Source organism: Cephus cinctus, unplaced genomic scaffold (assembly GCF_000341935.2).
Source record: "Cephus cinctus unplaced genomic scaffold, Ccin1 Ccin1_scaffold0240, whole genome shotgun sequence".
In the NCBI taxonomy this organism is placed as follows: Eukaryota; Metazoa; Arthropoda; class Insecta; order Hymenoptera; family Cephidae; genus Cephus; species Cephus cinctus.
In genome coordinates, this window is record NW_014332956.1 from 128,945 (window position 1) to 142,001 (window position 13,057).

The 13,057-nt window shown below is 37.9% G+C and overlaps 5 protein-coding genes across 5 annotated transcripts in view; 3 read left to right on the plus strand and 2 right to left on the minus strand.

Annotated features, from left to right (window-relative positions):
- Window positions 1–689, minus strand: part of LOC107265841 (unc-112-related protein) — a 31,815-nt gene extending 31,126 nt beyond the window's left edge. Inside the window, exon 1 of the mRNA XM_015735699.2 lies at window positions 143–689. Coding sequence (XP_015591185.1) covers window positions 143–281 — 139 coding nt within the window. The 5' untranslated portion in view covers window positions 282–689. The remainder of the gene's footprint in view (window positions 1–142) is intronic.
- A 408-nt stretch (window positions 690–1,097) lies between these two features.
- On the plus strand, window positions 1,098–3,715 carry LOC107265845 (cysteine-rich DPF motif domain-containing protein 1). Its single transcript, XM_015735704.2, has 2 exons — window positions 1,098–1,475; window positions 3,110–3,715. The coding sequence occupies exons 1-2, from the start codon at window positions 1,411–1,413 to the stop codon at window positions 3,519–3,521; spliced, it is 477 nt and encodes a 158-aa protein (XP_015591190.1). The 5' UTR covers window positions 1,098–1,410; the 3' UTR covers window positions 3,522–3,715.
- LOC107265844 (putative transferase CAF17 homolog, mitochondrial) lies at window positions 1,462–2,988 on the plus strand. Its single transcript, XM_015735703.2, has 2 exons — window positions 1,462–1,612; window positions 1,710–2,988. Exon 2 carries the CDS (start codon window positions 1,820–1,822, stop codon window positions 2,942–2,944), a length of 1,125 nt encoding a protein of 374 aa, XP_015591189.1. The 5' UTR covers window positions 1,462–1,612; window positions 1,710–1,819; the 3' UTR covers window positions 2,945–2,988.
- Window positions 3,555–6,411, minus strand: LOC107265842 (nucleolin). The gene is made up of 3 exons (XM_015735700.2): window positions 6,272–6,411; window positions 4,449–5,907; window positions 3,555–4,359 (listed from the first exon to the last, which is right to left on the minus strand). The coding sequence occupies exons 2-3, from the start codon at window positions 5,872–5,874 to the stop codon at window positions 3,824–3,826; spliced, it is 1,962 nt and encodes a 653-aa protein (XP_015591186.1). The 5' UTR covers window positions 5,875–5,907; window positions 6,272–6,411; the 3' UTR covers window positions 3,555–3,823.
- A 116-nt stretch (window positions 6,412–6,527) lies between these two features.
- Window positions 6,528–10,181, plus strand: LOC107265843 (tubulin--tyrosine ligase-like protein 12). The gene is made up of 2 exons (XM_015735702.2): window positions 6,528–7,147; window positions 7,339–10,181. The coding sequence occupies exon 2, from the start codon at window positions 7,355–7,357 to the stop codon at window positions 9,209–9,211; it is 1,857 nt and encodes a 618-aa protein (XP_015591188.1). The 5' UTR covers window positions 6,528–7,147; window positions 7,339–7,354; the 3' UTR covers window positions 9,212–10,181.
- Window positions 10,182–13,057: the final 2,876 nt, after the last annotated feature.

Consider the following 13,057-nt stretch of genomic DNA (forward strand, 5'->3'; position numbering starts at 1 on the left):
AGTGTAGACATATCATCGAAACAAGATTCTAAAATTTAAAATTACCTATTTTTCAGTTTCCTATAGAACATTCATAACATGGTACAAGTGCACCGTCTTCACCAGATTCAATATACCTATACAATAAATAAAATATTCTTACCAAGATCTTCAACAAGACGAAGCATGACACCTCCAATATGAAGTTCTCCTTTGATACGAAGACTTCTTTCGACCTGAAGATCCGTCACGAAAACGCGCAGCACCCAGCTGCCGTCTACTTCGTGCCCGTCTGAATACATCTTGGCAATTAATTTTTCAGTAACTTTATAACAGTCTCCAAGCTTCCTCTTTTAAATGCAACCAACTATCAAGCACAACGTTTCGAACTTTTCGTTCCGATTTCAGTCTAGAGAACTCATAGTTCTCAGTCGTCTCCGAATTACAGTGCGTGCACGCGCACAGCTCAACTCTCGAGGAGTTTCGAACTAACGTCACGTAACATACACCAGGAGGCTTCTCGTGCTATCGCAAGAGTAGCCGTGCCTTATCTCGCGGTGAAACACGAGCAAACCGCGGGTCCCGATCTCAACTCTGCTGGACGTCAGAAAATACGGAGCACGTAACACGACCGATGCGCTCGGACCGTCGGCCCACCAGACACTGTAGTCACTAGTAGTACTGACTCGTTCACTGGCTCACGGACTCTTCTCAGAGAACACAACCATTTACAAGCAACGCGCGCTCGCTCGGCCTCGGAATGCGCGCGCACAGCCTTCTCTCTTGTCCCGTTTACTCCTTGTCGGCAGGCAAGCATCGCACAGGCACTACTTTGCTAACTCGTCCGCATGAGATAACTTTCTGTCCTTCACCTCAGCATCCTGACCACCTTCTTCAACTCATCTGGTAGCGGCACTCGTTCCCGGACTCCGATTCACCAGACTTTCCCGAGTGGTTTGCTGATGTCTTGCGAAAAGTTGCTTCAATTCCTTATAAGGAATATCGTTTGTCTATTCTATGTCCGGCTGTTCTTCGTCTATGCTTCTTGGATTATGTGGAGAACGAAATTCTGTTGGTAGTTGCTGACTATTTGATTACGAGTAGAGGTACTATGTTTTCTTAGCCTTGTTGAAAGCTATGTGGTACGTACTAAGAGATTTTTAATCGTCTATTGGTTTGAAATATGTAGCAATGCTTTAGGAGTGCTTTTATGTTACAATTGGGACCCTTGTGATATAAGTCGTAAAGATGTTGAATACTTGGCTTATGCTACTCTCTCTTAGGCAAGTTGTACATACATACAATATAATATTGTTGGCGAATTGTTAGATATATAGTGCATCGTACCTTAGTTGTTTTGAAATATTTGGTATAGAGTGCATTAGGTACTAACTTTTCTGCTTTTATTTACATCAATCGGTAACTTGTTGAATGAGAAGAGTGCATCTACCGAAGATAAGTAGTAGAAGACTAGTAGATATTTCTGTATATACTGGGTGAGTCGTTCTGGTGAATGGCTAGAGATATCTATGTTTTAAAGATTTATATATTATTGCTGAAATGAGTACGTAAAATGATTTATTGACGTATAAGATTGCTATTACGATTCGGTGAACATAATAACAAGAAGAATGTAAGCCTAATTTGTTAAATATATATTTTAACGTTGATTTTCTCATAAGCTCTGGAGAGAAAGAGAGGTTACAAGATTAATATACAAATTATTTTAGTTGGATGTTCAGTCACTCATGTTGCACACGTGTAATGTCATCGAATGTATAATGTGAACTATAGAATAATAATAAATGCATAAATAGTAAAAAAAGAGTTTGACACGAAAATGATGAATAAATCTAGTATGAACATGCTTCGTCTATTGAGGAATCCACTTGTACGAACCAATGTTATTGGGATTCATTGGTATGATATTAATGCAGTGAGATATAATTCTATGCAATCAACTTCACGAGTATTGGAATGCCTTGAGAATCGAAGTTTAGTAAGAGTAGCAGGCTCTAAAGTCTCAGAGTTTTTACAAGGATTGATCACAAATGATATGCGACATTTTGAAGAAGGGGCTGCAAATATGTACGCTCTCTTTCTAAATATAAAAGGTAGAGTTATGTATGATTCAATCATATATAGAGGGGAAGAAAATGAAGTTTATTATATTGAGTGTGACTCACAAATTGTAAGCCAGCTACAAAAGCATTTGAAGATGTTTAAAGTACGACGAAAAGTAGATATAGATTCTCTTGAAGATACCATGAAAATATGGGTTGCATTTGATTCCTGTTTAAATCCGACTGATAAAAACAATATAAGTGAATATGGTAAACCGCAACTGGAGGGCCGAATACTTCCATGTGGCACATTGAACAGAAGATCAAGTAAACAGATTGATAATATTAGACTATACGAAGATCCAAGACTATTTGATTTAGGTTTGAGAATATTAACAGAATCAAATGTAAGCAAAGATGAAATTATCAAACACTTGGGACCTGTTGCAACCAATAATGAGAATCTTATGAACTATAAAGCTTTTCGATATAAACTAGGTATAGGAGAAGGTATAGATGACTTACCTCCAGGCAAACCATTTCCTCTGGAAATAAATTGTGACTATTTACATGGCATAAGTTTCCATAAAGGATGTTATATTGGTCAGGAGCTGACAGCTAGAACACATCATACAGGTGTTGTTCGAAAGCGTCTAATGCCTATAATATTTGATCAAATTCCATGTAAAACTTTGGAGTATGATGAGAAAATTTATGATGAAACTGGCAGAGTTGTTGGAAAGTTCAGAGGAAGGGAGAAGACATTTGGTTTAGGATTGATACGAATAGCAGAAGCTCGAAATGCCAAAACTCTCATAATTTCGGACGTTACTTTGAAAGTTATAAGACCACTTTGGTGGGCACAAGAACTCCGTAACGAAAAGATCTCAGCAGATAGTTAAGAAACGTTGTAAATTCAATTCGTAATAGAATGCACTGTGATTTTGTATCATAGATGTCAATAGAAAATTTAGTAATTTCTGTTGTATGCTTGTAATAATAAATTATTATATAAAAGCAAAATTTCAATTATATTTTTATTTTCAAAATTTTTATTTATCCTTTAGGATGGACAAGGAGGCTAGTACGTCGCAAGACACACGTGGTGGTTCCAAGAATCAGAATTCTTCAAGCACTACAGTAGCAGATGACAAAAAGGATCCTGGTGGAACTTTCAAGTGTTTTTTCTGTCATTTAAATGAACATTTCGATTATAAGGGATCGCAACCTCCCTTCTCAAAGCAGATATGTTATTCCGAAAACTGTTATATAATGAAAGACCCTTTTAGTTTACCAAACAGAGGAGAAGTTTTGGTTCTTGGTGGTGACTGTAGTGTATGTAACAAATCCGTATGTTTAGGATGTAGCATTTTTTATACTAAACGATTTTGTAAAGAATGTGCATTTAATAATGTAAAGCAATTTCCTCTGCAATTGCATAATAAGATAACAAGTTTGGCACAAAGTGAGAACATTTAGGTATTATATGTACATTAAAGAAAAGAAGAGGTATTCTTGACTTCTAAAATTTGTATTTGAAAAATACATGTCGCATACCATCCACTCACTGACACATTTATATACATTCCATCAAAGCATTCACACTTACTGCAGACACATATGTAAACATTTTTAATGGAAATGATACAAATAAAATTACGTTATACTTTAAATCGCTGTAAGATAAAGAGTACATGGAAGGTTCAGATGCCTCAAAATGATATAACAAATAAGAGATGGTGAACATATGAAAGGTTAAATAACAGAAACCCTTGCTAACATTAATTCGCCATTGGCTTTTTCGGTTTGGACGTTAATTTGGCAGCCATGATCTTCTTCTTCTTCTCAAATTTGCCTTTTTGCGACACTTTTTTTACATCACTTTTTTGTCCCTGAAATGAAGCACGGCCTTTTCCACGAGGACTTCCTCCCTCAGTGTTTTGTCTTTGTTGTTCACCCTGAGACCGCTGTCCTGCTTTACGTCGGTCATTTGGGCTAGACTGGTTACTGTCGCCCGAATCATTTTTAAATTTCTTAGGAGATCCACCATATTGTCTTTTACCCTGAAACTGCCTTTTGCCTCCTTTATTTTGCCAGTTCTTGTTGGGTGCCCTTTTCTCATACAATTTTACTCTGATTTCACGGTTTCCAATCTTTGAACCGTCTAATTTCAAAGCAAGGGTTACGTCGTCAGGAGTCTCAAAATTAATGTAACCAAAACCACGACCAACACCGGTTTGTTTATCCTTTACAACACGCACGGAGGTAATTTTGCCACAGTCCGCAAAGTGCGTCCATATCATATTATCGTTAGCATCTGAAACAAACATTAAAATCACACATAGTTGATAATTTACTTTTAGCATTAATATTTCACATTATGTGTATTGTCATTTCAAGACTTACCAAATGGTAGATTCCCTACGAATACAGCCTTTTTTGTATCATATAAACCATCTTTGACTGTTCTGCATATATCTACCCTCAAAAAATTGCCGTTTAACTGTTTTCCATTCATTTCCAAAGCCTTCTGTACACTTTCTTCCGACTTGAACAATATAAACATGTGAATAGTAGAAACTTTTGGATGAATTTTCTTTGTTATGGCAGCTCCTTTAAATGACATTTTTGGATTTTCTGGTATAGCACCTCGGACGCGAATAGTTTCTATTGGTCCATATTTACTAAAAACTTTTTTAATTTCATTTGTTGTTACATCTTTTGGAACATTGCCAATATATATACTTCTTTTGTTACGTTCCTCTATTTCTTCTTTTGTTAGCCGAGGCGTATCAACATCCTCATCTTCACCTTCACCTTCACCCTCACCCTCATCTTCATCCTCTTCTTCATCATCGTCGTCATCATCGTCAATGCTATCCTCTGGTACCTTCTTCTTTATAATTGTTGGAGATTGTTTCTGTTTCTTAGCTGGGGAAGCAGCTTCTTCTTCTTCCTCATCTTCATCAGTAATGTCTTCATCATCATCATCCTCATCATTTTCATCAAAGTCGTCATCATCATCATCATCAGCAAGACTATTTCCTAACAATACCTTGAGTCCTGGACCTGACTCTACTTCTTCTTCCTCGTCGTCGTCATCATCATCATCATCATCATCATCATCATCATCATCATCATCATCATCATCATCATCTTCGTCATCATCATTATCATTGTCCTCTTCGCCATCCTTATCGCTCTCAATCGTCTCTGCAATCTGTTGTGTTTTCAACCCCTTAAACATTTTCACTCCTTTATGTTTTGTATCTAACGCGTCGTCATTCTCATCCTCATCATCATCCTCTTCAAAATCATCATCATCTTCATCTGATTCATTAGCCAAACTATCTCCTAGAATATCAGTCAGCCCAGGTTTATCTTCATCATCATCGTCTTCTTCATCGCTCTCATCATGGTCTTCAATACCACTAACTTCTTCCTTGATGGTAATTCCCTCATTTATATCAGAATCAGAATCATTTTCACTTTCAAGATTTAAACCACTTTTCTTAATATTCTGTTTGTCACCAGGTGATTTCTGTGCTTGTACAGTCAGTTTCTTCTTATTCTTTGGTGAATTCTGCTTACCGTTGGAATTGTTTTGTTTATTTTGAGGACTCTGCCCTTTACCATTTTGTGCAGATATCTTTGATGAATTCTTCTTTCCATCGCCTTTAGGAGTAGAGCCATTGATCAGAGCTACTTTGCCTGTAGGTGTATTCTTGAATTTTGGCGTTTTATTTTTACCAATAACTGGTTCTTTAATACTTTTGATATTTCCCTTCGGCGTATTGGGCTCTTTTTTCGTACTGGATTTCACCTTGGTCATTCTTACGGTTTTAACGGAACGTATTCTGAAAAACTATAAAAGAAAAAAAATTCTATTCAAAATTTGCTCACACCTATGTCGTTATATATATAAAAAAAAATATGTCTATCAATGCTGTTTTCTAAACTGCACGTAAAAATTTTAATGATTTGTAATGAATGTATTATTTCATATATTAAGGAACAGTTTGAAATTACTATCGCATTAAAACCCCACGTGTAGTTCTATAGCGCGCGGTCTAGACTCATTGAAGTATATTACTTTCTCATAAAGAAATAGGTAATAATAGATTTACAAATCTTGATAATACTATAATCAAAATAATTTTGAAACCCAATTTTTTACCTCGGTGTGACCTATGAAAAATCTCTTGTAAATAATTAACATTAAAACATACCTGATTATTATTTCAACCCGGCTTCGTGTCGACAGAAGCGGCAATAGGAAGGCTTCAGGCGACCATTGTGACTAACATGTGAACCAATATCCGGTAAAATCCGATTACCTTCTCACCTAACATTTAATTAATTGTTAAAATTACTAATACAAATACGAAAAAATATTTATTTACTTATTTTTTAGATCAATTTAAGTGTGTTTAGACTAATTTTAAGTTTTTCACAATTGTTATTTTGAAAAAAACCTTGATTCTGTTAGAGCTTAGGCCCGATTTGTCCAACACAAGTTTAATATATTAATTGCGCAGTTAAGTTAAATCGAGTCTTAATAAGGGCCGGTTCCACAAACACGGTTTATTGTTTAAACTCGGTTTATCTCCGCTACGAGCCAATCAGAAATTTGTATTTTGAAGATAAAAGAAGTTTAAACGATAAACCGTGTTTGTGGAACCGGCCCTAAATCTGTTCGTTCTAGAGTATTTATGTGCCTGGAATACTATTCCTAATTTGTACTATAAATTTATACATATACTAAAATTGTAGTATTGATGCTGGGTCTGCGGTTGGACATTGTGTAAACTTTCTTTTAGAGCTAACCAATAATCTGTTAGAAAGGATTCTTAAGAAATAATGGTACTCAACATGAGTTCCTATGAACGCGTTGTACCATTGGTCGGAACGCTGCTCGAACGCACTTTGAAGAATGTGATAGAGCCTTTATAAATGCCAAATGGTGCTGCTCACTTGACGTTTAACGACCGTATGAATCTGATATAAAGTTTAATGCACGTGTTCGGTTGGATTTAAGTTAACCTAAAGTATTGAGCGAATACGAGTTGATGATTAAAATTTAATTGTAGTTAATTAATTCTAAGGTACGAATTTTAGCACGAATATAATGTCTTTGTATTGCCTTTTAACAAAATAAAGCTACTGTATGTGTCATTTGTCTTTTGTAAAATTGTGCATGATAAAGAATTGTTTTATACTTATTCTGATTTGATTTCGCTTCGCATTTCATACGTCTAATAAAACGATATCGAGGAATCTTATCTTGTTATTACAGAAAATAATTGTACAGTATGGATGGTATTGGACTTTATCATCAATTCCTACAAATTCATCAACCACAGCTTCACTCATCAGGAGTTCCCAAAATATTTTGGGAGACATTATTTAAGAAATTAAGTGGCCAGGTTTTTGATTCTGGTCTTATTTTTCAACTCGCACGAATTGACTATGAAGATTCTGAAAGAAATCCAACAGATCCTATATGGACATTGCTAGTCTCAGTAGAAAATGGAATTTCTGCTCAAGATCCAAATAATATTTATTTGGTGGATCATGCTTGGACCTATGATGCGAATAATGCGAGGCAACATTTGTCTCAAGTTCCAGGACTCTTAGAACGTATGTGTAATCTCATGGGTTTTGACAGTGACAGGGCTGAAGATGAGAAAATGGAATTTGTACTTTTCGAAATGTGGAGATATAACCAGTCGTTCAGCTTAGGAAATGCTGCAACAATAGAGGATCGAATGCCAATTTGGTATATCATGGATGAATTGGGTTCGGCAATAAATCACAGTGATGAACCAAACTTTAGAGCAATACCTTTCTTCTATATACCAGAAGGAGTTACATACACCCTTTTATTTCTTATAAAAGATGTAAAATACGAAGAAGAAGTTACCAGGGACTTTGTAGAAGGTCAAACAAATGATCCTGAGAAGAAAAGAGCTCTACTTTTACCATGGAAAGACAGTTCTTTCATCGACGAGAGTTTCGTTCGAACCGAACCAGATGAAAGCTATTTTTTAGCAGGTCATATCAAAGAAACCTTACCTGAGGCAATAGACGTAGAAAGTTATCGTCGTCCACCCGGAGTAAAACTGAAAGTATTTTCACAGTATGTATTCGTTAATGAATATCTTACAGATTCTGAATTTGAAATTGTCAATAACGCACAGGACGCGGATATTCTGTGGTTGACACGCCATTTCAAAGATTACAATGAACTGAGTATTAATTCCCCTCATGTTTTTATAAACCAATTTCCATTTGAGAATGTCTTGACAATAAAAGATTTGCTGTCCATTATATGCAGAAGAAAAGCAATGGACAGACAGTACGATACAGAAACATTAGAAACATATCCATCTTGGGTGCCAACAACATTTAATTTAGTTACGGAGCTAGTAAAATTTGTCTCTTATTACCAACAAAGAGAATCCAAAGGTTTGGAGAATCATTGGATATGTAAACCATGGAATCTAGCAAGAGGATTAGACACCCATGTTACTAATAACTTATTTTACATATTAAGATTACCTAGCACAGGACCAAAGATTGTTCAAAAATATATATCTAATCCAGTCCTGTACACAAGATCAGACATAGGCAAAGTCAAATTCGATGTCAGATACATCGTGCTATTAAAATCCATAAAACCATTAAAAGTCTACGCTTACTCAAATTTTTTTCTAAGATTTGCAAACAAGGAATTCGCGTTAAATAACTTCGACGTTTACGAACAACATTTTACAGTAATGAATTACGCGGAAGGTACTCCGCTCTGTCACATAAAGTGTGTGGATTTCATTCAAGAATGGGAAAAGCAATATCCCAATTTCTCATGGAAAGAATCCACAGAACCAAAGATTTTTGAAATGTTAAGAGATGTTTTCGAGGCCGCCATTGCTGCGGAACCGCCAAAGGGAATAGCGCATAATCCTCAAAGTAGAGCAGTTTACGCAGTTGACCTAATGCTGGAATGGAAGAACGAAGAAATACAACCAGTTCTTTTGGAAGTGAATTTTTCACCGGACTGCAAGAGAGCCTGCGAATACTATTCAAATTTTTATAACGACATCTTCAAATGCCTCTTCTTAAATGTAGAGAATCCGGAAGTTTTTCACGAATTGCGCGCTAAATCATAAAAAAAGCCACGAAGCACAGACCGGTAATTATCAATAATGATTCGCACGTAACAAAAGGATTGTAGTTTAATGCAGCGACCGAAATGGTTCATTTCACGAGATGGAATCATTATAAGAAGAAATTGTTATGGATGCAACCAAATGGCATATTTCGCTCGTTACGAACAGTGGCAACAATGAAGTTTGAGTAAATCTGCGCATATATGGTCATTAAAGCTACATTCCCCCGCTGAATAATTCACGTCGTACATAACTTGACACTGTTCTACGGAGTGGTGAGACTAAAGTACTTAATGGAATAATAAACGAGGAAGCAATTAGAGTGGATCCATGATACTCTATTTTGGTCACCGGTTATATTGCACGTAGTGTTCACCTGCGGTGCTGGCTGCATACATAAATGTGCACATCCGAATAGCTTACATTGAGAGCGATTCATAACGGTACAAGTGCGCAATTTTTTTTCTTCTGACCCCGCCACTCTCACGACAGTTATTTCGCTTTCAAGAGATGAGCCGCCAGTCATTTAAAATCTTCATTCATCGCTAAGCACAAGCTGAATTTAAAGTCAGCTATATCGATCGGGCTTACAGAGGTGAGACTCTTTATTTAAAGTTTAATAAATATATTTAATCCTCATTTGACGATCTTCCATTGGAAAATTCGTAATAATACATATCTCGATCGATAACGCTAGAAGTCCATTTATTTCGGGTCTCTCGTTAGCTTCAACCGTCCTCCATTGTTTTACCGCGCTGTCGGAAATGTTGTACAACGCGGCTGCTCACGTATAAATAATAACCCGCGATTATTTCTTTATTTCCACTGGCGGCGTTACTGGTGAAAACTGCGTTTCAGCGACAATCGTTCGCAATACCCGTTGGGCCGCCGGCTGGCCACATTTTGTTAATTATTCCTGGACCTGTATAACAATGCATTTTGATGGAACCGCTCTTGAATAAAAATAAAAAAAAATATATATATATAAAGAGAAGCGTAACTCGAAATATTTTTCATCGTGTCTATTCATTCGCCGTGCAACTTTGGTGAAAGCCATGAGAGCTTTTTAATGTTATATCCTTATATTATCCCCCGTAAAGTTCCGTGACAAAGGCTGCGGCGTATATCCGAAGATCGAACGAAACTCCAGGATACGAGGGTAGCGGGAATGCGTGCGGCTCCGCTTTGTCGCGATACTCACCGGCACGTCACATACCGTGCTGGCGCATTCTCACCGCACCGATCTCTGCACTTTTATTCTTCTTTCAGAGTCGTTACGGCCACGAATGATAATTTGCACAATGGGAAGTACTGCCTCTACCCCTTACCCGTCGCCTTCCCCCTGTACGGCCTGTCGGACTGACCATTGGCCGTCGACTAATAGACGCAATTAAGTAAATGAGCACCGACCACCCCTTTGTCCAGTAGAGCATCGATATCGCAGAAACAGACTAAGTGGCCTTTGGATTACAGTTCCCATTCTATACTTACAGCACAGTCAAATTGTCGATCGCCAACGAACATTGGTCACCTCTGGCGTTTCACGTGATCGGTCCACTTCTTTCGTTTTATCGTTGAGAGAACAATTCCAGGCTTGTACAGCTGTACGTGGGTCGGTGGTAGAAATGAAAATGAATCGGGTCGGACTAGGTGCGGGAACCAGACTAGGCAATTTTGTAAATTTTTTCAAATTAAATATCCGGGCGTAGAAAAAGACAAGAACCGTAGTACAATTACCTGGTACGTTAAAAAAATCATATATATAAGCTTGGTTAATGTTACTGTGAGGGGTTTACACGGTGAATAACTATTTTCCTAAATCGTAGTAAAATGTAAATTAGAATATACATATACATATATATCGTTTATACCGGGTTTGGGTATCTACTGGTATTATCCTTTGGTCTGTTTCATCGTTAGTTAATGCTTTGCAAATGAGGTCAGGCAGCCCTAGTATCATCGCTGTATAACCTCACTGGAGATTATTCAGCCCGAAAAGAAATAGCTGGGACGCTGAAAGTGGACGGGTAGGTAAACGTTTCCGTGTGGAGAAACCAGACCGATCGATCGGTATTACCTTTGCGTTAGGTAAGTACCAGCGCTTGGTAGACGTATTATCGTAAGTTACCAGTAGCCGGAAGATAGATACGAATAAATACTTTCGTTGAGCAATATGCATACAGGCTCTATCTACTGTAGACCTAAGGGAAGCTCGACTACCTTCTCTCTCCATTTCCTTGAATGTTTGAACGGGTTCTTCGAAGAATATATGATACGTATAACTATGAGCTGCTCGGCCATGGAATATAAAGCAGTGAAGCTCAGGATGCATATACTCCCGTCCATGAATATCGAAGTCGAGCCATTTGGTCAGCCTGGCATAAATTTTACTTGAGCCAAGGATTTTTCGCGTAACCTAACCTAACATTAAAAATGTGCTCATAGGTACGTGCTTTGGTATCGTGCATCCAGGAAATTCTGCTCTGCTTCAATTTTATTCATTGCGATTATTTACCTGTGGGGCATTGAACAAAAAATCAATTACGAATGCAAATTTTTTTTTTTTGCGCACGTCCCTGCTCGTGTCTTTCTTTTCTGGTAAAATTTCACAGCATCCAATCTCTATTTGATAAAATTTTTATTTTCGTATTTCCCCCTTTTTCGCGTGATTGCATATAAGGGATATAGCTGTATGTCTATACGGGCGCCTTGCTGCGTTATGTGTTGCGTTAGACGTAAGACGTCCTCAGCAGCTGTGGCTCCTACTTCGACGGACATACGTTATTGCACCTGAAGACGAAATCGTGCCCTGCTCAAATTCTTCCTCATCCTCACCCTCGTCCACTACTTCGTTCACCCTACGCCTGGGTAGTTTCGCGTTGCTCCCTGATTCCCTTGGCCGAGACTCCCGCAGCGGAGCACAAGGTTCATTACGCCTCCATAAATCACACCACGTACCTTATACCCTACACGGTGTACCTCACCATTATTAATTACCATCACTTTCCGTACCAATAAAAACAGCCCAGGACCACGAAGCGGCTATAGAACGAACGGTTCACATAATTTCTGCTACACTGCCGGAATTCTAAGGCGTGTGCACCGTCAAGAGCTTGAAATATTTTTTAAGATAGTATACACCGCGTCTTCTTGAAAGAGTCTTTTTCAGTTTTTCACACACAGGGAATATCCTTTCAACGATTCGAACGGTGATTCTCTTGGTAGCCGAGCGACAAATAACCTACGCCAACGTTATAGCCATTGCGAATAACGAAAGGATTAAGCGACGGCTTCAGGATAGCCGGTGCATTTAATTATTAGCTAGTAGTTAGCACTGCGGTTGTAGAATCCACGTTTTGTCAAGCGCCTGGCTTTTGTTCGAGCGCTCTTGTATTTACGTAAAAGTTGGATTGGCGTGGCTGGTAAACTATCTATATCTATATACGTACCATAGCATATACGAATGACTTCATCACAGAACCACCGGAAGTCTCGAGCTTTATTCACTTTGTAAATTTCTGTAACATCCGGTTAAAAACGTCTTATAATTGCACAATCGTGACAGCTGTATCTGTCAGTGGAGGATGAGACAATTTGACGCTTGTTAGGATAGAGTTCATTCTGCTGATGTAAAATAGTAAAGTATGAGATCAAAGTCAACTTTCTTTTATACATCTTGTAAGAAAGTCAGGGTCCTCAAGAAGTGATTATTGCACGAAAAAGGTTTGAGCTTTGTCTGGGTAGCATGTCATTGCGCAACCTGTATAACGAAGTAAGCACGTGAACCAGGTGAGGAGATGGATACCAGTGAAACATGGCTGCGGTGTCGCGTATGGAACTCTGGGC